Raw genomic sequence first — 23,830 nt, forward strand, 5'->3', positions numbered from 1 at the left:
GTATGTTCTACTCATACTCTCACATTGGGACAGATTTTACTGACGAAGGACTAGGGGTCCAACACACTCTGGCCTCCTGCACCGTGTGGAATCTTCCTGAACAGAGGGCAGGGCCAGGCTGTGGGACCCCGGGGCAGCGGAAGAGGCAAGCACTCGCCTGGACTGAGTGGGCAATATCTCTGGGCGCAGACTGTGAGAAAGGAGCTTTCAGAACCCCTGGGCTTCTCCAGCCAGCCAGGTCTCCTGGGGCCGGTGGGGGCGGGGTGGGAGCAGGGAAGGGGTATGGATTAGCCCAAACTCTCTCTGGACCTCCAGACCTGCCCCCACAACACTCTTTGGGCCAAGGGGCGGGAGTGGAAGTCTCCGGCTGGGCTCTGGGGAGTTACAGACCGGCTACGGGGATTAGTGAGGCTGAAAAGAACATTTGCCTAGGAAGGGAAAACGGGAAGTGAGAGGCCAAGGATAACGCTCTGTAAGTCCCCCGAGACCCACTGCAGACCAGTGTGGGGTGGCCGGAGGAGGTGGTGCCGTCTGGGGCATCTTGACAGGTCCCCCGCTCAGCCTCACCCCCCTCCCCCAGAGCACAGCTGCATCAACTGCCCCGCCCCTGCCTGCACCACCTGCCATTGGCTGGGACCAGGCCCCGCCCCGCACAGGCAGCCTCTCATTGGCTTAGGTCTGCTGTTTGCATGCTTGCGGGGGTGGGGGAGACGCGTCATTCCCTGGAACCCTCCGACTTCCTTGCTGTTTGTCTGGGTCGTCCGTCTGCCCATCGCTGGCCCCAGGCTCGCTCTCTGGCCCCAGCCCTCTCTCGCTCTCTCTCAGCAGCTGTCTCTCTCGTGCCCGCTGGCCTGCTTCTCTTTCCCGGCAGTGGCCTCCTCCTCTGCCTGCCTGGGTGGCCGCCATGGGCCGGAAACGGCTCATCACTGACTCCTACCCTGTAGTGAAGAGGAGGGAGGGCTCCGCTGGGCACAGCAAGGGGGAGCTGGCACCAGAGCTAGGTCTCTGAGATGTGGGAGGGCGGGAAGAGTGGACGTGAGGGACATGAAAGGACATGGGCAGTGGAAGGGGAAGTGGAGTATGTCCTCTACTTCCGACAGCAGTGGATAACAGAGGCAGAGGGGTGGTGAGAGCTGGGGAACAGTGGGGTGAGTTGTGAGGCAAGGGGCAGGGCACAGGCCTGGGCAGGCCTGAGGAACAGCATATCATTGCAGGGGAAGAGCCCCTAACCCTGAGCGTGGATGAAGCGGAACTGGAGCTGCTGAGGCAGTTTGACCTGGCCTGGCAGTATGGGCCCTGCACAGGTGAGAGCCCCTCAGGCCCGAGAGCACATCCAGGAGCCAGTCCTGCCACCCACACGTCTCCCAAGCAACCCCAGCCCCTGTCTGACCCTCTGGACACCGTCTCCTGAGACGGGGACGCGTGCAGGTCCTGACACACCCCTCCAAACATACTCTCTAGCCTGGACTTTCCCCTGCCCCCTCGAGGCCTCACTGTCTCCTTTCCACTCCTGCAGGGATCACACGGTTGCAGCGCTGGCATCGGGCAGAGCAGATGGGCTTGAAGCCTCCCCCAGAAGTGCGTCAGGTGCTGCAGAGCCACCCCGGGGATCCCCGCTTCCAGTGCAGGTCAGAGACAAGCCAGGGAGAGCTCTGGGGGGTGGGGCAGGGACTTCAGGTACCACCAGCCTGCTGGCCCAGGATGGGGGCTGTCCTGACCTTCGGGAGAAGTAGGTGCAGCCTTGGGGATTGTCACTGGGCAGGCAAGAAGGTTCTACAAGGTGCTGAGCTCAGGAGGCAGAAGCTTGCCTTCGTAATTCTTATCTCTGAGCTAACGGTGGAGAAAGAGTACACCTGGGGCACAAGGGACTATTTCATGCTCAAAGGTTGGCCAAGGGCTTTAGGCCATGGCCGAGAGCTGGGGCTGGTGAGAGCAAGTGGAGAGACTTCACTGATTCAGGTTTCCCTCCATCCCGACCCCCCTGCACAGCCTCTGGCATTTCTATCCCCTCTGACGCGCCGCCAAAGACCTCCAGCCTGCTACTTGAGAACCGGACACAAGTGAGAGCCAGTTGCTGCCCCGCGGCTCAGCCCTGCTGTGGAGAACATTTGGCAGGAAAGAGGCTCGCAGGGAAGGAAAGAGGCTGAATCTGGAGGTCTAACCAGCCGGGTTCCAGGGCCCCCTCTGAGAACCGACACAGAGGAAGCCAGGTGCCCCCTACAGGGAGAGTGCTCTCTGGGAGGGCCTGGCCGTGACCCGTCTGAAGCCTGCCACACCCCTGTCCTGGACCCCGTGGTCCCTGGCAGCAGCTTTGGGCAGAACCAGACTCCGGCAGAAGGCCGATGACCTCAGAGGCCAAGATGCACCCGCTCCTCAGGCTGGGAACCCGAGGGCAGAACGGCTGAGCTCAGAGGGCAAGGGGTTCACTAGTGCTTATCAATAAAGAACTCTGAGCCTGGAAACCTGACCAGTCTCTTTATGTGGGCCTGCCTGGGCTGTTGATAGGTGGCTGAGAACCAGCACCATGCTTTCCTGCAAGGTGTTTGTGTCTCTTCCACTCCTAACCCTAGACCGGGGAGGAAGGAGAGACACCTTCAAAAAAAAACAACGGTCAGTCCTCACAAGCGCTGGGCAACCTCTGGCGCCCCCTGGTGGTGCACAGGAAAACGACTCTAGCCACCTTCCCCGACCAGCCAGGAAAAAACCACTGAACCCATCACCTAGCCTGCCCAGTGCTGCCCAACTCACAAAAATGGGTCCTTTGTCAGAGAAGGACCCATGGGCCCACTTATAAGGTCCATACAGACATCACAATCCCAGAAAGCACCTCCACTTGCCACTGGGGGCCACCTGGCTCCAAAGCAGGGTTGGGGGAGAGTTTCAACCCACAGGACCTGCTCAGAGATGGCCATCATCTGAGGAGCTTCGGTAGGGAACTGACAGGTCCTAGAGATGGAGAAGAACTGGCTGTATCGACAAACAATGCTTAGGGGACCCTGGGACATGGAGAATGGAATCAGTACTTACAATGCCTCAGCTCTCTGTCCTGCGACAGCTAGAGACAGAACTACTAATTCTCTGGAAGCAGGCCCAGAGGGCAGCAAAGTAGTCTTTTTATTGAGCGCTGACCATGCCTCAAGTACTTTGAATGTATTATCTCTAAGTTTCCAAAAACATCTTCACAGTAGGTTTTACGTAGAAGGACACTGAAGCCTAGACTGTTGTACAGAGTTGCCCAGAAGCACCAGCAGGCACGTGGTGGCGCAGAGACTAGGGGCCAGGTGCACTAGGCTCTTCCGTCTCCCCCTGCCCCGCCTGGCTGCTGAGCACCTGCTGCATGCCGGACTCAGAGGTTCTCTGGGGGTATCAGTGGGAGGAGATGGACAAAAACGAACACATAAGTATTATGTCAGGCAGTGGTCAGTGCTGGGCAAAATGAGGGTGAGAGGACAGAGTGCCAAGGGTGCTAGAGAGGCTGTGAGGGGAGACTCTCTGGCATCCACCCTCCCCAGGCAGGCGTGCTCCCAGCCCGGTCAAGGAGCAGCACAGAGACCAGGGTGGGGCAGAGGGAGCCAGGGGAGGGTGAGGGGAAGTGGGGACAGAGGGGTAACCAGGTTGGTCCCAGGGCTCCTTGCAGACCAGGGTGAGGAATCTGGATTTCATTCTGAGTAAGAGAGGTAGTTGTCAATGGGTTTTAAGCCAACAAATGACAAACTGATGGCTGTTGGTAGAAAACACAATGGGGGGCTGGGGGCAGGAGGCTGCTGGAGGTGATGGTGATGCCTCACCATGAGGTGAGGGGTAGGAGATGGAGGTAGGAGGTGGCCAGACTCTTTCTGTATTTTGAAGGAAGAACTAACTGACAAGACTTGCTGATGGGTTGGCTGTGGGGTTTAAGCAAGAGGAGCCAAGGATAACTCCAAAGGGTTTGGCTTGCACAACTGGAAGAACAGAGTTCCCATTACTAAGATGGGAAAGATTGCGGGAAGGGGAGGGTGGGGCGGGGAATGAAGAGTTCAGATTTGAGGTCTGTGACACAGCCAAGCTGGGGTGTCGGCAGTGGTGGATACGTAAGTCTGGAATTCCAGGAAGAGCTCTCGATTTGAGATAGAAATTTGGGCATCCTTTAGGTGGCAATGAAAGCCATGTGTGGGCATAAGATTACCTGAGTGAGTATAGACAGAGGCAAGGGCCTGACCAAGGAGACTGAGGAGGGGCACGACTGGAGGAAGTCAGGAGAGAGGAGGGCCTGGAAGGCCTGGGCAGAGGGTGTTTCAAAGTCTCAGATGCTTCTGACAGGCTGGTAAAATAGACCTGAGACGTGCACGCTGGACTTGGCCACGTGGAGGTCACTGGCGACAAGCAGTTCCCCTGGACTGGTGGTATAGGACTGGGCCTAGAGTGGGCGCAGAGGGAGGGGTGGTGGAAGTGGAGACAAGGATCAGGCCAGGCCTTCCAGGGACCTTTTATTGTGAAAGAAGCAGAGAAGTGAGTGGCAACTAGAGAGGATATGGGGTCAAGGAACGGCGCTTACTCTGTGCTGCCCCGTTCCATCTTTCGTGTTAGAGTGACACACAGCGTAATGGCCCGGCGCAGGGAGAGACCAGGGGGTGGGGCACTGAGGGCCGGGAGACAGCGGAGGCAGGTGATGAGTGGGGTCTCTGGGAAGGTGAGGAGGGCCAGGACTAGAGCACAGGGAAGAGTGTGGCCTTAGACCAGAGCATCCAGTGGCCCGAAGGGAGCCAGAGGGAGTGGGGCAGATGCAGGGGAGGGGACATTCAAGAATCAGACGTTTGCTGACAGCTTGGTACGCTGGGAGGGAGCAGATGTTTACCAAGCACTGACCCGTGCCATCTGCTGCGCTTCACGCCACCTAGCTGGCTGCTCAGAACAATCTCGTCAGGTGAGTATCAGCCACTGTCACAGATGAGGACACCGAGGCTGAGAGGAAAAGTGCCCTGCTTCATCAGTGGACACCAGGGCCCAACTCCCACCCAGGTCTGCCTTCCCACTCTGAGGCCCCACACCTGCATTCCCACCCACCCCTGCTCCAGGTGTCTAGTGTAGCATCGAAAAGACCTGCCCAGGTGGAAAGTGAAGAAACAACGTACTACGAGTGCTACCCTGGGGCGGGCAGGAAGGCATCGACAGAGTTCTCAGGGGGGACCGAGCACAGCGTGTTCCGGGGACCCTCACTGCAAGGGCCCTGAGCCCAAGCCTGCCACATCCTGCTGCCTGACCCCGGCTCATCTGACCACACGTGGCCCCTCATCAGGTCCCGGCTTCTCAGACCTTTCCACTGCAGAATGAGTGCACACTCGCCCCTGGGACCACTCTGAATATTCTTAGTAATTGTGTGTTTTATCTTTGGCAAATTTTGTATTCTATTCCACGGTATGTCTGAAGTAGCTGCTATAACATAAAAATGGCTGAACCTGGGGCATCTCTGGTGGTCCAGCAGTTAAGACTCCCAGCTTCCACTGCAGGGGATGTGGGTTCAATCCTGGTTGGGGAATGAAAATCCCCCATCATGCACTGCGCAGCCAAAAACAAAACAAAACAAAAACGGCTGAACTTACTTATCAAGTAAAATGAACCCCAGGAAGACGCATTCATGTGTGGCCTATGGCTGGTTTCAAATACCACAACACACCCACTACCACCAGCCAAGGCTGAGCAGCACGGCAAAAAGCACCCAGCGAGTGTGTATTGGGAGGAAATGGGAGGTCAGTGGCCCTTGACGGGTGAGTAAGAGTCAGCAGACAGAGGAAAACATTCTAAACTGAGGGAGTGGGCTAAGCAAAGGCCGTGAGGAGGGGTGGCTGTGTGCACCCAGGGGAAACGTGTGGGACAGCAGCACGTGCATCAGCACGGCCCGAAGCTAGCGTTTCGGTGCTTGCTACGGACCCAGCGCTGTCCTAAGCGACCTTTATCCTCACAGAAACCCTAGAAATGATTATAAACATTTTATAAGGCAATCTAAAGAGGACACTCAAGCACAGAAAGGTTAAGTGCTTGCCCAGGATCACACAGCACGTGACTGTGAGGGACAGGATTTGATCCCAGAGTCCAGCTGCACAGCCTGCATTCATATCACGTGGGATGACACTAGTGAGGTGGCTGGGACTGACCGATACAGGGGCTTGAGCCTGGGGCCTTTGCAGTGTGGACTCCTCGATGGTGATGACAGTGCCTAAGGATTCTGAGCAGGAAAGGACGGGATAAAAGTAATCATTCTGGAGAATCTGTCTGCCCAGGTATGAGAGACTAGATGGGGGGCAAACTGCAGGCAGGAGGGCCAAGCAGGAAGCTCTAAAATATTCAAAACATGGGTGCTGAGACCCAGATGAGCAGACAAGGCAGAGGACAAAGTAAGAGAAGTCACAAAGGAAGCTGGCAAGACTTGCCTTTGGGAAGGCAAGGATGGGGAGGAGAGGTCAAACATGACTCAGGTTTTGAGCGTGGATGGATGAGAGAATGCTGGTGCCGTGGGCAGAAAAGAAGTGGAAACTGGGAGGGGAGGACAGGCTTGATTTCATGCATGTTTAGTTTGAGATGACAACAGGACGCCCGAATGGAAACATCTATTAGGCAATGGGAAGCCAGAGGTCAAGTGCCGAAGCAAGGACAGAGAGTGTGTGGAATCCAGGGGACTGAGGGGAACCGCATGCCTGAAACCGACCTTCGAGCCCATGAGCACGGATGAGTTCTCAGAGAGAGGAAAGGGAGACAGGACCAAAGATCACACTTGGGAAAAGTCTCTCTAGAAGGTAGAAGAAGACTAGCAAAGAGGAGGGGACAGTGTCAGAGTGGCAGGAGAGGTCATGTCGTGTCCGGGAGGTTCCCGAGAACTCCACACGCGGTAGCACCTGTGTGATGATGCCGGGATATCAAGGAAGATCTCGTTAGGAGGAGATGGAGCAGGATGGCTCACCCTAATTTGGCCCCCACATTCCCTGCTTCCTTCTGTCCCAGTTTTGCAGTTCTCACTGGCAGCTCAGCTGTCATAGTAACCACCATGCCACACCCATCAATGAGGGGCACACTGATTCATTCTTTATTGACTCAGGTGTGGCAGCATTTATCCACCTTCAAATTCAGACAAAATTGCTGGTAGCGTGAGGGCTTAGGGAGCTAATTTACCGAGAAACTTGAGTAAACAGGGAAAGGAAGATGTTTCTGAATTAGTCCAGGAGTAGATGGAAGCCACACCAGTGCCAGCTTGAGTGGGGCTGACACCACCTCGAGGACTTAGGGGATCTGGAACACGACTGCCAGTTTCCCCGGCAGGTAGGCCGGCCTCCAGTCCCTCCACCTGAGCCCTAAGTTAGCAAACAGCTTTGTGCTGGCCTCGTGCTGGTCGTGGCAGATCAGAACCCTAGTCCCTAAGCTCCAAGAGCTTACTGCAGTGGGAGACAGAGAAGAGATGTGCCAAAGAACTGTAGCCACTGCCGCAAGATGGGTGTAAACTGAACTCTGGGAACTTAGACTTCCAAAAAACGGCCCTTTAGCTCAGCATTCAAGGATGAGTAGGGGCTTCCACATGGTGGACAAGTCCCGGGTAATTCTTGAGCCCTACTTTGGTCCTTTCTCTTCTGAAGGGACAGGCATTTCCTAGAGACCTCCTATGAGGAGGAAGCCTCTCACCCCAGCAGGAGGCTCCCTTGGCTCCTCCTCCTGTGAGCCCCACCTTGACTGCATGCTCTTCTCTCCAGGCACTTTCCCTGAGGAGAATTAAGGGTTCCACTTCCTCCCATGAAAGTATTAGTCACTCAGTTGTGTCCTACTCTTCATGACCCCATGGACTATAGCCCGCCAAGCTCCTCTGTCCATGGGATTCTCCAGGCAAGAATACTGGGGTGGGTTGCCATTTCCTTCTTCAGGGGATCTTCTTGACCAAGGGATAGAACCCAGGTCTCCTGCATTACAGGTGGATTCTTTACCATCTGAGCCACCAGGGAAGCTCATATTTTATTATGACATTTCAGCATTTCCACTGCTGGAGAGTATTTTATCCTTGTCACCAGAGTAATCGGCACAGGCACTGCTGCATAGTAACCAGTCAATCTTAAGGGAGAGCAACCCTGAATATTCACTGGAAGGACTGATCCTGAAGCTGAAGCTCCAGTATTTTGGTCAGAGGATGAGATGGCTGGATGGCATCAGTGATGCAATGAACGTGAACTTGGGCAAACTCTGGGAGATGGTGAGGGACAGGGAGGCCTGGTGTGCTGCAGTCCACAGGGTTGCAAAGAGTCAGACACGAGTGGGCGCCTGAACAACATCAACAACAAAGCACTCAGAGCTGAAAGAACCCTCCCACTTCACTCACACCTTCTATTTGATCTGCTGGTCCTATCCAGCCTGTGAGAATCATTTAGGTCCCAGTTCTGAAGGCTAGTCCTGAACTCCAGTGCAATTTGGTCTCCTTCTAAGTCACTTCTTGGGGTTGTGTGACCTCGACGGCAGAAGCCATCTTTTCCTAGAGCCTTCTTGTCAAGGAAGGCATCAAGGCTGTCAACTTCTGAGGCAGGATCCTGTTCCCCTCTCTGGGCCAGCCCACTGAGCATTCATCTGAGGTCCTCTGGGCTTCCCTTGTAGCTCAGTTGGTAAAGAATCTGCCTGCAACACAGGAGACCTGGGTTGGATTCCTGGGTCAGGAAGATCCCCTGGAGAAGGAAATGGCAACCCACTCTAGTATTCTTGCCTGGAGAGTCCCATGGGCAGAGGAGCCTGGCAGGCTACAGTCCATGGGGTCACAAGAGTCGGACACAACTTAGTGACTAAATCACCACCACTACCTCTCCATGGAGTGGAGACAACATCCAGCCAATGTCTCTACATGCTCTCAAGAGCACAGCTGCCCAGGATCCTTTTCACCCCCACAGTGCTGGTGTGTAAACTGGGACAACCCCAAAGACACCAATTTGGCCTTGTTTATCACAATTACCGGTACACAGATCCCTTTCAGTTCATATGTAGAAATGTATCTTACAGATACTCTTGTATGTATAAAATAACATTATAGCACTGTTTGTAATAGCAAAGACTATGTTGCTGCTGCTGCTAGGTCACTTCAGTTGTGTCCGACTCTGTGTGACCCCAGAGACGGCAGCCCACCAGGCTCCCCCGTCCCTGGGATTCTCCAGGCAAAAACACTGGAGTAGGTTGCCATTTCCTTCTCCAATGCATGAAAGTGAAAAGTGAAAGTGAAGTCGCTCAGTGGTATCCGACTCGTAGCGACCCCATGAACTGTAGCCTGCCAGGCTCCTCCATCCATGGGATTTTCCAGGCAAGAGTACTGAAGTGGGATGCCACTGCCTTCTCCATTTTATTGCAAAGACTATAAACAGCCTAAACACCTATCAATAAGGCAACCAGAAGGTAAGTAATAGTATATGATGGATACCGTACTGTGAAAAAGTTTGAGGAAACTCTTTATGTATTGGTACAGAATAGGATAATCTCTGAAATAAACAGTTAAATGGGAAAAAAGGATTTACAGAACAGTGCACACACTATGCTACAGTTTGGGTTAAAATGTGTGTATTTGCTTCTTTCATGCATATAATATCTCTGAAAGGATACCCATGAACTTGATACCATCAGTTGTCTTTGAAAGGAAGGTAACTTGGTGACTTGGAAATAGGAATGAAGGGAAATTTTTCATTAAATGAGACTTTTGAACCTTGAATTTATAACTATATTATTACCTATTTGATCAATCAATAAGAAAAAAGTCTCACCACATCCATGTTGATGTATTTATTTAACAAGTACTTCAGGGAACTAAGATCCCACATGCTATTGAGCATGGACAAATAATAATAATAATAATAATAGCAACAATCCCACTAGGATACAGGGTTTTGTATCACGTACTGCAATGGTTTTGTGCATATTCTGCACTCATGATGCCACACTCTTTTAACTATATTCCACTGGGAGAATATAGGGAGAAAAGGGGCTTCTACCTGTCCACATGGTGAGGTCTTGGCAGTGGGAAGGTCCAGGACTCATTCCTTCTGGCTGGCCCATCTCCTTGTTCACTAGACCTCTGCCAAGCACTTGGCACTGTCCTATGCTAGGACAAGAGGCAACCTGTCATGGGAACAGGTTCCACAAGAGTGCACACATGATGAGTTATGTGGAGTATGTGGCTTGGGTCCCAAGCCTGAAAGAGTTTCCCGTCTACTCTTAAATATATCAAAAGGTGTGCCGCTTCATTCCAAATGAGACTGGCCAAAGGGCTTCCCTACTGGCTCAGTGGTAAATCAGCCCGCCTGGCCAATACAGGAGACACGGGTTCCATCTCTGGTTTGGGAGGATCCGACACGCCTTGGAGCTGCTAAGCCCGTGCATCACAGTACTGAGCTCACGTGCCACACTGCTGAAGCCCACACACCCTAGAGCCCGTGCCCCATGACCTGAGAGGCCACCACAGTGAGAAGCCTGAGCACCGCAACAAGAGTCGCCCCCACCTGACCCGAGCAGAGCAAAGCCTGCACAGCGATGAAGACATGGCCCAGCCAAAAATATACAAATAAACAAGAAACAAAAAGACTGGTAAAAGCTGGAACATTTGGCCAGTGTACTCTGTTGACAAGGCTGTGTGGGGGAAACACACAGGAGCAGAAAACATCACAGCCTCCATGGAGGGGAATCTGGGAGCACTGACAAGACGACACGGCATTTACCTTTGACCCAGCAACCCCACTTCTAGGAATTGACCCTCAAGAGACACTTCGACAAACATGAAACAACATACGCAAAAGCGTATTTGCTGGCATTATTCGTGAAAGCAGAATCTTGGAAACCCCCTAAATTCTGGTCCACGGATTAAACAAACCCTCCCGATGGAATACTGTGTACCCATTTTGAAAAATGAGGAAGATTTCCATTAGCTGATATGGAGTGATTACCAGGACAAACTGTTAAATACATACTATACTACCTTTGGGTAAGAAAGAATGGGAAATGAGATATATATCTGAAAAAAGAAACACTGCAACAGTAAACTAGAAACAAATAAAATGGTTACTGTTTGGGGTAGGTAAGAAGAGAGTGGATGAGACAGGATGGGAATGAGATTTCTCTACATATACTTTCTTATACAATTTCAGCTCTTGAATCACATAAACATTTTGCATATTTAAAAATGTATCAAAAGAGATTGTCAAAAATCCTAAAGTTGAATATAAATGGTAGCAAATGAATCCAACTATATGTTAAATTAATAATATAACCTCACAGAAAAAGAATATAAGAATTGTAAATTTTGAACACAATTCATGGACTTTGTAAGAACAAAAGAACCACACAGAAAAGAAATCTGGAGCCTTACTTAGTAGATTTGTTGCTGATAAATGGTATTGGTATATAAATTCTAAAACTGTTTCTGTTTTTGTATTAAAAATAGAAACAAATGAATAACTATATAGATGTCGGGAACCAGAGACTTGACTGTGAAAAAAGGGAGATAAAATATGGAATTGAGGGATACCTCCCCGACAGTACAGTGGTTAGGACTCTGCACTTCCACTGGGGGGGGCGTGGGTTTGATCCCTGGTCAGGGAACGAAGATCCCACAAGCCATGTAGAGGGGGAAAAAATTGGAATGGGGGAAGGTGGGGAAGAGTCCTGAAGTGTTGGAGTTGGATTGGAGGTATCAGTATGTTCATTTTTTAAAAATTAACTTTACTGAAGTATCATTTATCTACAACAAAACTACATAGATTTTTTTTTTTTAATTTTGGCTGCATCACCAAGATAACAGTTATGCACCAGTGTAACTGCCAATCCAACCCAATTAAGATCTAGGACATTTTCATCAGCCCAGAAAATTCCCCCACTCGCCTTTGCACCTAGTCTCTCTCTTCTCCTATCTTAGACAATTTGATTCCTATAATCTAAGATTTGTTTTGTTGTTTCTGGAACTCATATAAATGCCACCATTCAGCATATCTGGCTACATCAATTCAATATAGTATCTGTGAGATCCACTCACATTATTGTATACCAGCACTTCACTCATCTTTGCTGCTGAGTAATGTTCCATTGTACAAATATATTAAAATGTAGTTATCCATTCATCAGTTGATGAACATTTGGGTTATTTCTAGTTTGGGACTCTAAGAATCAAGCTGTTATAATATTTAGGTACAAGTCTTTGTATAGGCACATATTTTCATTTCTCTCAGGTAGATGTCAGCAGTCAAATTGCTGGGAGGTGTAACATAATATATGCTCAATTCTATAAGAAGCTGCCCATCTGTTTTCCAAAGTGGTTCTACTTTTTATATTATTTTTTAATTAATTAAATATTTTTTTGCTGCACTAACTTTCTCTGTTCTTTGGATATTTCCTATTTCATTAGTTTCTGCCCTTCACTGTTCTTTCCTTTGGGTTTAACTTGTTCATTTTTAAACTTTTATTCCTTTTTTGAGATAGTATTCATACAACTGCCATTATAAAAGTGTATAATCTGGGCTTCCTGGTGGCTCGGTGGTAAAGAAGCCACCTGCCAATGTGGGAGACACACGTTTAATCCCTGGTCCAGCAAGAGCCCTCATGCTGCAAAGCAGCTAAGCCTGTGTGCCGCAACTATTGAGCCCGTGCTCTGCAGTCTGCCCACCGCGACCACTGAAGCCTGTGCACCTAGAACTAGCACTCTGCAGTGAGAAGCCACTGCAGTGAGAAGCCCACGCACTGCAGCTGAAGAGTAGCGCCCGCTGACCGCGACTAGAGGAAGCCCGCACAGCAGTGAAGACCCAGCACAGCCGAAAATAAACCATTACTAAAAAAAAATGTGTACAAGTCAATGGTTTTTAGTCTGTTCGCTACGTTGTGCAATAATCGCCATCATCTAATTCCAGAACACTTTCATTACTCTACTAGCAGGCAGTCCCAGTTCTCCCCCGCCAACCACTAGTCCGCTATCTCTATGGACCTGCCTGTTCTGAGTATTTCATGTAAGTGGACTCACACAATATGCAGCCTTTTGTGTCTGACTTCTTTCACTTAGCATAAGGTACTCAAGATTCATACATGTTCTAACACGTAACTACTTTATTTATTTTTATGGCTGAATAGTATTCCATTGGGCCGATACATCATATTTTGTTTATCCAATCAATAGCTGATGGACATTTGAGTTGTTCGTACCTTTCTGCTAAATGACTAATGTGGCTATGAACACCTATGTACAAGTTTTTATATGAATGTATGTCGGGTATATTTTTAGAAGTAGAACTGCTGGATCATATGGTAATTCTGTTAAACTTTTTGAGAAACCACCAAACTTTTTCTGGCTTCTGAAGGTAGAAACGTAGAATACTGACTTAAAAATTTTCTTTCTTTTTTTTCCGATACAGGCATTTAAAGTTAAATATTTTCCTCTAAGAACTTCTTCAGCTGCACTGTACAAATTTTGATATGCTGTGCTTTCATTATGATTCAGCTTTAAATATTTTCTAATTTCATTTTTTTCTTGACTCATTAGTTATAAAGAAATACAGTCTTTAATTTCTAAACATCTATGGATTTTCTAGCCATATTATGTATTCATATCTAACTTAATTCCACAGTGATTAGAGAGCATATTCTATGAGATTTTAATCTTCTGAAATTTATTGAGATTTATTTTATGGCCAAGGATATAATCTAGCTTAGTGAATATTCCATATATACTTGAAAAAAAAAAGTGCATTCTGCATTTATGGGGTGGAGTTTCTTTAATGTCAATTATATCAGGTTGGTTGATTGTACTGTTTAGATTTTCTAAATCCCACTGCTCTCTTGCCTATCAGTTATCAGCAGAGGGCTTTTCCAATCTCTGACTGTAGTTATCCTTTGCTCTGGTTTCCCTTTAGTTCTCTCAATTATTGTTTCATTTTTTGTAGCTCTGCTATTCCATGTATGCATTTAGGATTCAGGTTGCGCTAGTGGTGAAGACGAAGACTCTGCCTGCCAAATGCGGGAGACAGGAGACGCAGGTTTGATCCCTGGGTCTGGAAGATCCCCTGGTGCAGGGGCAAGGTAACCCACTCCAGTATTCTTCCCTGGAGAATCCCCATGGACAGAGGAGCCTGGCGGGCTAGAGTTCATGGGATCGCAGACAGTCAGGCAGGACTGAAGCGACCACGCATGCACACACATTTAGGATTATATCCTCCTGTCCAACTGACCCTTTTTTGATAATGAAATGCCTTTTTCTCTGCTAATTCTCCTTGTCTCGACATTTACTTTATCTGATACTAATGTATCCATACCAGGTTTTACGTACATAGTATATCTTTTTTTCATCTTTTATGGTCTGTATCTGTGTATTAAAATTATATCTTAGATATATATAGTTAACCCTTGAACAACACATATTTGAACTGCAGGGCCCACTTATACATAGATTTCTTTTCAATAAATACGTACTACAGTACTAAACTGTCAGCGGTTGGCTGAATCTGTGAATGAAGAACTGCAGATAGGGAGGGCCAACTGTAAAGTTATTCTCAAATTTTCCACTTCTGGGTGGGTTGGTGCCCCTCACCTCTGCACTGTTCAAGGCTCAACTATAGCTTGGTCTTCGTTTTTCAATCTGACCAGCTCTGTTTTTTTCACCAGAGTATTTATATTTAGTGGAATTATTAATACAGTTGGGTTTAAGTCTGTGTTAGTTTGCAAGGGCTGTCATAACAAAGTGCCATGGACTGGGGGCCTCAAACAATAGAAATTTATTTACTCACAGCTCTGAAGCAAGAAGTCTGAGATCATGGTGTTGGCAGGGTTGGTTCTTTCCGAGGTGGGTGGGAAAGGATCTGTTCCAGGCTCTAGTCTTCGGCTTGTAGACAACCATCGTCCCCCCGTGTCTCCACCTTGTCTTCTCTCTGAGCATGTCTGTGTCCAGATTCCCTCTTCCTATAAGGAAACCCGTCATATTGGATTAGGGTCTACCCTAATGACCTCATTTTAACGTAATACCTCTATAAAGATTCCACCTCCAAAATATTTTAAAAATTTTAAGAGACAAAAAAAGAAGACACTACCAAGAAATTATAATATGCATCACTAATTTATCACAGTGTAATTGAACATATTTCATAAAAGAAGCTTTAATTTCATTTATTCTCCCATCCTTTGTATTATTATCATATATTTTATTCTTATATATATCATAAACTGCATATCAAATTGCCAACATCTGCTGGATCATGGAAAAAGCAAGAGAGTTCCAGAAAAACATCTATTTCTGCTTTATTGACTATGCCAAATCCTTTGACTGTGTGGATCACAAGAAACTGTGGAAAATTCTGAAAGGGATGGGAATACTAGACCACCTGACCTGCCTCTTGAGAAACCTATATGCAGGTCAAGAAGCAACAGTTAGAACTGGACATGGAACAACAGACTGGTTCCAAATAGGAAAAGGAGTACGTCAAGCCTGTATATTGTCACCCTGCTTATTTAACTTATATGCAGAGTACATCATGAGAAACGCTGGGCTGGAAGAAGCACAAGCTGGAATCAAGATTGCCAGGAGAAATATCAATAACCTCAGATATGCAGATGACACCACCCTTATGGCAGAAAACGAAGAGGAACTAAAAAGCCTCTTGATGAAAGTGAAAGTGGAGAGTGAAAAAGTTGGCTTAAAGCTCAACATTCAGAAAACGAAGATCATGGTATCTGGTCCCATCACTTCATGGGAAATAGATGGGGAAAGTCTGACAGTGGAAACAATGTCAGACTTTATTTTTGGGGGCTCCAAAATCATTGCAGATGGTGACTGCAGCCATGACATTAAAAGACGCTTACTCCTTGGAAGAAAAGTTATGACCAACCTAGACAGCATATTGAAAAGCAGAGACATTACTTTGCCGACTAAGGTCCAACTAGTCAAGGCTATGGTTTTTCCAGTGGTCATGTATGGATGTGAGAGTTGGACTGTGAAGAAAGCTAAGCGCCAAAGAATTGATGCTTTTGAACTGTGGTGTTGGAGAAGACTCTTGAGAGTCCCTTGGACTGCAAGGAGATCAGCCCTGGGATTTCTTTGGAGGGAATGATGCTGAAGCTGAAACTCTAGTACTTTGGCCACCTCATGCGAACAGTTGACTCACTGGAAAGACTCTGATGCTGGGAGGGATTGGGAGCAGGAGGAGAAAGGGACGACAGAGGATGAGATGGCGAGATGGCAAGATGGCCTCACTGACTCGATGGACGTGAGTCTGAGTGAACTCTGGGAGTTGATGATGGACAGCGAGGCCTGGCGTGCTGCGATTCATGGGGTCGCAAAGAGTCGGACACGACTGAGCGACTGAACTGAACTGAACTGAACTGAACACTTATATTGCTTTTGTTGTAAACAATTATTTGTCTTTTATGGCAATTAAGAGAAGAAAAAAAATTTTATAATTACCCAGAATTATCAATTCTGTGGCTCTTCATTCCTTCCTATAGATCCAAGTTTCCAAATTTTTCCTTTCAACCTGAATAATTTCATAGTATTTCTCATAGTGCAGGTCTGCAGACAATAAATTTTCTTATCTCTCATTTTTCTGAAAATGTTTTTATTTCTCTTTCATTTTAAAGGATATTTTCAATGGATATAGAACTCTAGACTGAAATTCTCCCTTTGTCAGCAATTTAAAAGTGTGATTCATTGACTCCGCTCTGTCTTTTCTTCCTTCCATAGTACCTTTGTATGTAATGTGTCTTGGTTCAGCATCAACATTAATGAGATAAACCAACATTAAATGACCAAAACAATGCAACAGAGAGAACATGTCCCTCATGTGGTATTCTTGCAAAACGGTTTAACTCGAATTTAGTTGTGAAGAAACATTCAAAGAAAATTTAAGTCAAGAGGTATTTTACCAGAAAACTAGCTTAGATCCTTCAGAAATATCAACGTCATGAAAAATAAGAAGGCAGGAGAACTAGATTTTAGGGATATTTGGAGAAAGCTATTATGGCCTAATTAGCCTAGATAATAATACTGCATGGTGAAATTTCTTGGTCGCTATGGTAAACAGTTCCAAAGATCCTCATAAAGTTGAACATAGACTTAACCATATGACCCAGGAATTCCACTTCTAGATATATACCTGAAAGAACTGAAAGCAGGGACTCGAACAGATGCTTGTACACCTGTGTTCATAGCAGCATTTTTCACAGCAGCCAAAAAGTGGAACAAGCCAGCTGTCCCTCAACAGATGAGTAGCTAAACAGAATGTGATATATACAGACAATAGAATATTGCTTAGGAATGAAATTCTGATAATGCTTCATGGGTGAACCTCGAAGACATTATGCTAAGTGAAATAAGCCAGACACAAAAGGACAAATACTGCATGGTTCCACTTACATGGTTCCACTTACTGAGAACAGACAAATTCATAGAGACATAAAGTAGGATAGAGGTTGCCAGGGGAGAATGGAATATTTACTGGGTACAGTTTCCTTTCAGGATGATGGAAAAGTTCAGGAAGTGGATAATGATGATGGTTGCACAGCATTGTGAAGAAACTTAATGCCACAATTATATACTTAAAATGGTTAAAATCGTAAATTTCATGTTATGTATATTTTACCACAATTTTTAAAAAGGATATTGTGGTTATGTGAGAAAATATCCTATTTTTAGGAGATATGGGCCAAAATATTTAGGGGTGAAGTCTCTTAATGCCTGAAACTTATTTTTAGTGAATCTAGGGGGAAAAAAAAAGAAAGAAATGTGGCAGAAGATTAACAACTGGTGAATTTAGATATGTGTTCATTGTACTACTACTTTCAACTAAATCTGAAAAATAAATAAAAAGGTGTTCAATATATATATAAACTCTTATTTATGTGGCTGCACTGGTCTTGGTTGTGGCATGTGGGATCTAGTTCCCTGACTAGGGATCAAACCCAAGCCCTCTGCATTGGGAGCGCAGTCTTAGCCACTGGACCACCAGGGAAGGCCCTTAATAAATATTTTAAAATGAATAAATGAACGTGACAGAGGACACTTCTAGACAGAAAGAACAGCAGGAACAAAGGTTAACAGGAGGAAAAGTTGTTTTCAAGAAACAGTGAGTAATCTAGTTTGATTTGAGTCAAAGGTGCATACTAGGGCGTTCTGGGAGACAAGTCAGAAAGGTAGGTAGGCTGTGTGCCAAACTGGGAAAAGCCTTGAACAAAAGAACAGAGAGTGTGTACTGTACTTGGCAAGCAACAGCAGCACCACAGAAGGCAATAAACATGGGAGTAACATGTGAAGTGATGTAATTCTCCTGAAAGATTAATCTAGTCAGGACACTGGACAGACCAAAGGGCATCACAGTTAGGAGGCTATTACAGTAGTCTAGGAGTGGGAGCAGGAGCTTGGGTTAGGTAGAGGAAGTGGGAATAAAAGGCAACTGTTTTGTGGAGGACCCACAGAATTTGATAACTGATTAAATGTGAAAAGTAAGGGTTATCACCCTGAGATTTACACCTGGGTGTAAATAGAGGAGGTGGGAAAGTCGATAGGAGAGAAAAGTTTGAAGCTCAAGGCTTGAAGAGAAGAATTATAAGAAAAAGGAATAGGGTTTAGTTTTATGCCTGTCTTTCTGTCAAATGAATCCTTCACAGACCCCCAGGCTGTCAAGCGGTCCAACTTGAAACAGAGTTCTCCATTAGACCAGCCTCACCTGGCCCCACAACCCATCCCCGAGTCCAGCAGGCCCTTAGAACTGACTGGTACCCAGAGTTCTCCTCAGGTAGTTCTGTCCGCTTGCTCTAACTTCCTTTCTTTTCGGAGTCCTTTTTCCTTTGTAAGAGGAGAGGAATCAAGTATCTGCCTGAGAGCACCTGTCCTCCAGCAGGCAGGCCAAGCTCAGCCCTCCTAAGCAGCTCAGGCATGAGTGGGCCAGGGGTGGAGGGAGGAGAGGGAAGAGAGACCATAGTAGGGCTGAGGTGAGGGGGAGGCTGCAGCAGGATGGTGGGTGGGGCATCAGGGACCACCAGAAGCATATCTGGCTGCAGGGAGAGCCTGTAGGCCTTGCTCCAGCCAGCCACACCTGCCTCACAGGGCACCTAGCAGTACTGGGGTTTGGGGGGATCTCTGCTGATCAGATCAGTCATCCCACTGACCCTCAAATAATTCTATTTGTTGCCTCAAAACCATTTACTCTATCCCCATGGCACTCAGCCTCCCAGTTTCCCCAACTTCCCATTTCTGTTTAGGAAATAAAAGCCTGGGGTCGGCAGGAGAACGGACATTCTCATGAGGCAGAGTTCAGTCTAGTGCAGGAACATTTGGGACACAGAGACAATCAGACTGTGCCCAGAACTGGACAAGGCATTGAGCTGAGCCACCAGTGAGAGTGGAAGCCATGGAGAAAGTCAGAGGTCTCAGAGCCAGTTCTCCAAACCAAGAGATGAGCTGCACAGCAGAGTGCGGCCTGTGGAGACAGGTGGCGTGAAGACAGGCCCAGCTTCACGCTGTCTCAGGCTGTGTGAAGATCAATAATGTAGGGTGCATACAATCAGCTCTTTTTCCCCATGCCAGCTTCCAGGGCAGCCTTCTTCACCCAAACTGTTTCCCAACCTCCACAATTATGTCTGGCCTGAGTTAGGCCAGCATGTGGGGCCTTGCTTTAGCCAGGGTTTGCTCTGTATGCCCCATCCCTGCCACTCTTGCCTCCCCAACTTTACCTCCAAGGCTCACTGAGGGGTGCCAGTGGGGTGGGGGGTGACATCACTGCCCAGACCAGGGAAGCCCACTGGGCAGATGTTACCAACATGCCTCCCTACCCATTGGGAAGACAGCTTTCATATTCTTGGTCTTCAAGCCCAGATACAGAATTCCCTAAAATGTCCTAACCCTCCAAGGCCACTGCTTGGGAATCAGCAAGCCTGGCAGAGAAAGGAGAGGAATTGCCAGCACTGGTACGACCTGCTGCCATGGAAACAAGTCAGCAACTTGCAAGGATGTGAGAGTGAGAGGCTCTGGTCAAATATGCTCAATGACAGAGAAGCTGGGCTGGAAAACTGGGGAAGATGGATTGGGAATTCTGGCTGAAATGGGAGGAAGGAGAGCTCTGGTTTAACTGCAGGTTAGCCTCGGACTGTGGCCTTATCAAGAGGCAGATGGCACGCCTTCAGAGACAGCCAAGGCTGTAGAAAGAGCCCTGGTCTCGGTGCTACCGCTGGCTCTGTGACCTAAACCTGCTGCTGCTAAGTTGCTTCAGTCCTGTCTGACTCTGTGTGACCCCAGAGATGGCAGCCCACCAGGCTCCTCCATCCATGGGATTTTCCAGGCAAGAATACTGGAGTGGGGTGCCATTGCCTTCTCCGGACCTAAACCTAAAAACTCAATATCCCTCAGATGGGAAAGTGAAAGTCCTAAGACTTTTCAGCTGTTGTAAATTGCAATAGATCACCATGACCCTGCAGTAGGTTGACGTTGGCCGGCCCTGAGCTGCACCAGGTCTGGAGTAATTAAGGCTTCCTGGAGCACTTCACTACACAGGAATCCTAACACACCCAGGAGGCACTTAGCTGCAGCCAGTGCAGTACAGCAAATGGCAGAAGCAGGAAGGAGGGGACATGCAGGATCCCAGGGTGGGCGCACACGTTACCAGGAAGATGGTGTGACAGCTCACTTTGAGTCACATCTCCAGGAAAAGGAGCATTTGCGGCCCCCAGACGTCCTGCACCACCTCACATCTAGTGAGAAAACGGAGTGTCAGCTGTGGTCCATCCTTTCCTAGGTTGTACCCACTTAACCTCTCCCCAGCTTCCTTGTTCAGAGGATGACCACATCCTCTGTGAGCAACAGAAGATCCCAGGGGACCTCTAAATAAGACTTGGAAGGGTTTGCCCTGTCCTCAAGCCATTCTCCCTTCAATCTTCTCTGTTCTGCCTTCCTCAAGTAACAGCTCTATCTCAGATCCTAAAGAAGTTCTCCACTCCCCAGGTCACTGGACAGCTGTTCTGAGTGGTCCACTTCAGCATCAGCGCAGCATCAGCTCCTGGCACAAGTTCAGCCCTAGGCGGGCCTGTGGAAGGGCAGGGCCTAGAGGCCAGCCTGAAGATGGTGCTGCTGAGCCAGCCTCATTCCTTTGCAGCAGCTGTTGGTCTCAACAATCTGTTGGTGTGGTACGTAGTTTCCCACTCCCAGATGGGTCAGAGCTGGAAGAGAAATATCTCTGGGGAAGAGTGGGCCATTGAAAAAGAAGAGCCAAGAATGACACAAAAGCCCCAAGAGCCAAAGGAGTGTCCATCACTGGGCCTCAAGATTGCTTCCTAATCCTGTGCTGTACTGAGGCTGAAGGGAAGAAATACACCGGCCCTGAGATAACATCCAGCTTTGACTAAGAAGGCCTAGGTTTTCCCATCTGGATCAGCCTGGGAGGAAGTGACTCCCAAAATTAGGTTTTCACAATAGCTAAGGAATATTTTTGAAAATATCAGAACTGATGGCTGGGATGGGGTACAGCAATTATTACAGGTAGGCTAAAAACTCACTTCCATTTAACCATCAAAAATCTGAGATGGTTCTATCATTACCCCTAGTTTTGCAAATCAGGAAACTGAGCCTCAAGAGATGTAGCCACTTTGCCCAAAGTCACATACCCAAGTGTCTCTGGCTCTTCTTGGCCACACCATACAGGTTCCTTTTTTTTTTTTTTCCTTTTTGCATTTGGTCTGCAATGAGGGACAATGACCGCATACTTGCTAGACGAGACCTTAGGGATCATCTGCTTCATTCTCCTTACTTTAGAGAGAGGAAACGGGCCCAGAGAGAGAAAGGGACATGTTCCTTGGGTCTCACAGAGCCAGGAACTGCTTTGCAACGGAATGGCAATGTGCACAAGAGTACCAGTCGAAGCTCCATTTTACAGAGGGGGACCTGAGCGCAGGTCCCTGATCCATCACAGGCAGAGCGGGATCCAACTCCCGGTGCGTCAGTTATCCTGCCGGATGCTACCGGCACCTTCACCTGGGGCGCCAATCATCAACTCACCTGCCCGCGCCCCGGGAATACCTGTCGGCGGCGCGCAGGCTCTTGGCAGGGGATGTCAAAGTGCTGAGTGGGACCAGCAGGGCCGCGCAGACCAGTGCTCGACTTGGTCTCGCCAACCCAGGCTCCTTCGCCTCAGAACGCCGAGGCCCCAGGACGCCTGGACGCTGAGGAGAATTGGAAAGCGCTGGCCCCAGCCCGGAGGCATGGCCACCCGGTCTCCTTTCCTCGGGCTGTTACTTTGCTCCTCAACAGTCTATAGACCCGGTCCTGGCGTCGGGGCATCAGAGAGAGACCGACTACTGACTTTCAGAGTCTAGCCACCGGGACCCGGGAGGGTGAAGTTCCTATGGAAACGGGGGCAGACCTTTGCGCCTGCGCGAAGGCGCTAGGCACACTGGGAAGTGTGGTTTCCAGACTGTCACCCGGCGGCCAGAAGAACAGACGCAAGATGGCGCCCCAGCGTCGCAGTCCGTTCTGAGCCGCCAGGTTCCCCGGCCGGCCTGGGCCCTTTCTGGGTGCTGCCGGCGTAGGAGAGGCCGTGGAGGTCGAAAGGTAGTTTCTCTTGGGTGAAGAGGTGAAGAGGTGGGCTCGCGGTCTTCGGAGCGTTTCGTTTTATCCAATTGAAAACTTGCCCTGAGGAGGGGATGCCCTGCCTGGTGACTCGTCTCAGGCCGGGCCGAGCCGCGCCCGCCGGAGGAAGAACGCTGTGGAGGTGGGAGCTGGCCCAGGAGCTACCTGAGCTACTTCGGTTTCCTTATTTCTAAAATCGTTGATAATTGTAATGGCTCCCGTTTCTCCTCTGAGAGTGTTGCAAGGTTTATATAAGATGATTGCTGTGCAGATAACAGGCATTCCCATTCTCTGTAAATTAGTGCAATTTCTGGTAAGGAAATTAGGTAGTGCTTTTTAGAATTAAAAATGCACGTAGTGGGACTTCCCTAGCAGTCCAGCGGTTAGGACTCTGCGCTTCGGACTCTGCGCTTCCAGTGCAGGGGGCGTGGGTTCCATCCTTGCTCGGTAAATTAGGATCCCACATGCCAGGCGGAGCAGCCAAAAATAAATAAAAATTTTTAAAAAGAAAAATAAAATTTTATAAATGGAAACAATTAAAACAAATGCAGATAGCCTCTGCTTCAGCGATTCTAGAAATACTTACTGTGAAATTAGTGGTCATGTGTGCCCAAGAAAGTATATACAAGGGTAATTAAGCATTACTTGAAATGGAAACAAAACAACAAATCACCATTGATAGATGACCATTTAAATAATGATGGATACCATTAAAGAGGAGATGTGTGGTTATTTTTAAAATTAGAGCTTACTGCATTGATGTGCAACTCTGTGATATGAAAAAAATTGTCAAAATGCAGGATGTTAATAATGATTTAATTTATATTTTAAAAAGAATATACAAATATATTTGATGACTTAGGCATGGAATGTTTTTGGAGGGATTCAAGCTTGTAACAGTGGTTGCCTGTGGAGGATTGGAGGGCAAGATGAGATGGAGACACTATTTTCATTTTATATCTTTTTTTAAGATACTGTATTTTTTGCCCCTTTAGCAATTTGTGTGATCTTTATCTATACATATAGTGCTTTTTTTTTGGCGCAGGTGGTGGGGGTGCCACCTGGCTTGAGGCATCTCAGCTCCCCAACCAGGGATTGAACCCAGGCCCCAGCAATGAAAGCCTGGAATCCTAACCACTTGGCCACCAGGAAGCTCCCAGTATACATATAGTTCTTAATCATTTATCTGCATTTTTGATGCAGATAATTGCCCTTCCAATTTTTGTTTCTCCACGTGGTGAATTCTTACTTCTCAGAGTCCTCCGTAGATTA

At 48.1% G+C, this 23,830-nt stretch overlaps 1 protein-coding gene across 2 annotated transcripts; it reads left to right on the forward strand.

The window, feature by feature from the left end:
• The first annotated feature begins 744 nt into the window (after positions 1-744).
• Positions 745-2,444, forward strand: POLD4 (DNA polymerase delta 4, accessory subunit). Of its 2 annotated transcripts, XM_068978161.1 has the most exons (4): positions 745-1,001; positions 1,215-1,304; positions 1,517-1,628; positions 1,990-2,141. In XM_068978161.1, exons 1-4 carry the CDS (start codon positions 905-907, stop codon positions 2,012-2,014), a joined length of 324 nt encoding a protein of 107 aa, XP_068834262.1. In that variant the 5' UTR covers positions 745-904; the 3' UTR covers positions 2,015-2,141. The 2 variants fall into 2 exon arrangements, with proteins under 2 accessions (XP_068834262.1, XP_068834261.1); XM_068978160.1 differs by lacking the exon at positions 1,517-1,628 and having other exon boundaries at positions 1,990-2,444.
• The last annotated feature ends 21,386 nt before the right edge of the window (positions 2,445-23,830 follow it).

Source organism: Capricornis sumatraensis, chromosome 8, assembly GCF_032405125.1.
Source record: "Capricornis sumatraensis isolate serow.1 chromosome 8, serow.2, whole genome shotgun sequence".
Lineage (NCBI taxonomy): Eukaryota > Metazoa > Chordata > Mammalia > Artiodactyla > Bovidae > Capricornis > Capricornis sumatraensis.